Consider the following 441-nt stretch of genomic DNA (forward strand, 5'->3'; position numbering starts at 1 on the left):
TGCCAGGGATCATCCAGTTGGCCAGGTCGCCGTACTTGGAAACCTGCATGGCACCGAGCATGGTCAGTTGGATGTGCCCCCCACGAATCATGGCAAAGGAGTCATCGCTAGCGAAGAAGCAACCCCCAGGAATCACGGTGACCGTCTGCTTGCCCGCGTTGATGACGTCGGGATCCACTTCATTTTTCAAGGGGAACGGGCCCAAGGCCAGGATCCCGTTTTCACTGTGCAGGTAAACTGTCATCTTGGGGCTGATGAAGTTGCTGGCCAGGAGGGGGATTCCGATGCCCAGATTGGCGTACATGCCGTCCTCAAACTCCAGAGCCGCGAGCTTGATGATGCGCGTCCTGGCGTTGTCCTCCTGCTTGCTGGCATCGGTGCTCCCCTCGCTGAGCGTGGTCAGACGCTCAATTCGCTTCTCGTACTTGGGCCCCTTGATCA

At 58.3% G+C, this 441-nt stretch overlaps 1 protein-coding gene across 1 annotated transcript; it reads right to left on the bottom strand.

Annotated features, from left to right (window-relative positions):
* Positions 1–4: 4 nt before the first annotated feature.
* On the bottom strand, positions 5–436 carry LOC103728169 (succinyl-CoA:3-ketoacid coenzyme A transferase 2A, mitochondrial-like; the record flags this gene model as incomplete). Its single annotated transcript, XM_008826287.2, has 1 exon — positions 5–436. A coding segment is annotated over one exon (432 nt), but the record flags the coding sequence as incomplete, so codon positions are not given.
* Positions 437–441: the final 5 nt, after the last annotated feature.

This window comes from Nannospalax galili, unplaced genomic scaffold (genome assembly GCF_000622305.1).
Source record: "Nannospalax galili isolate Female #2095 unplaced genomic scaffold, S.galili_v1.0 C47317927, whole genome shotgun sequence".
NCBI lineage: Eukaryota > Metazoa > Chordata > Mammalia > Rodentia > Spalacidae > Nannospalax > Nannospalax galili.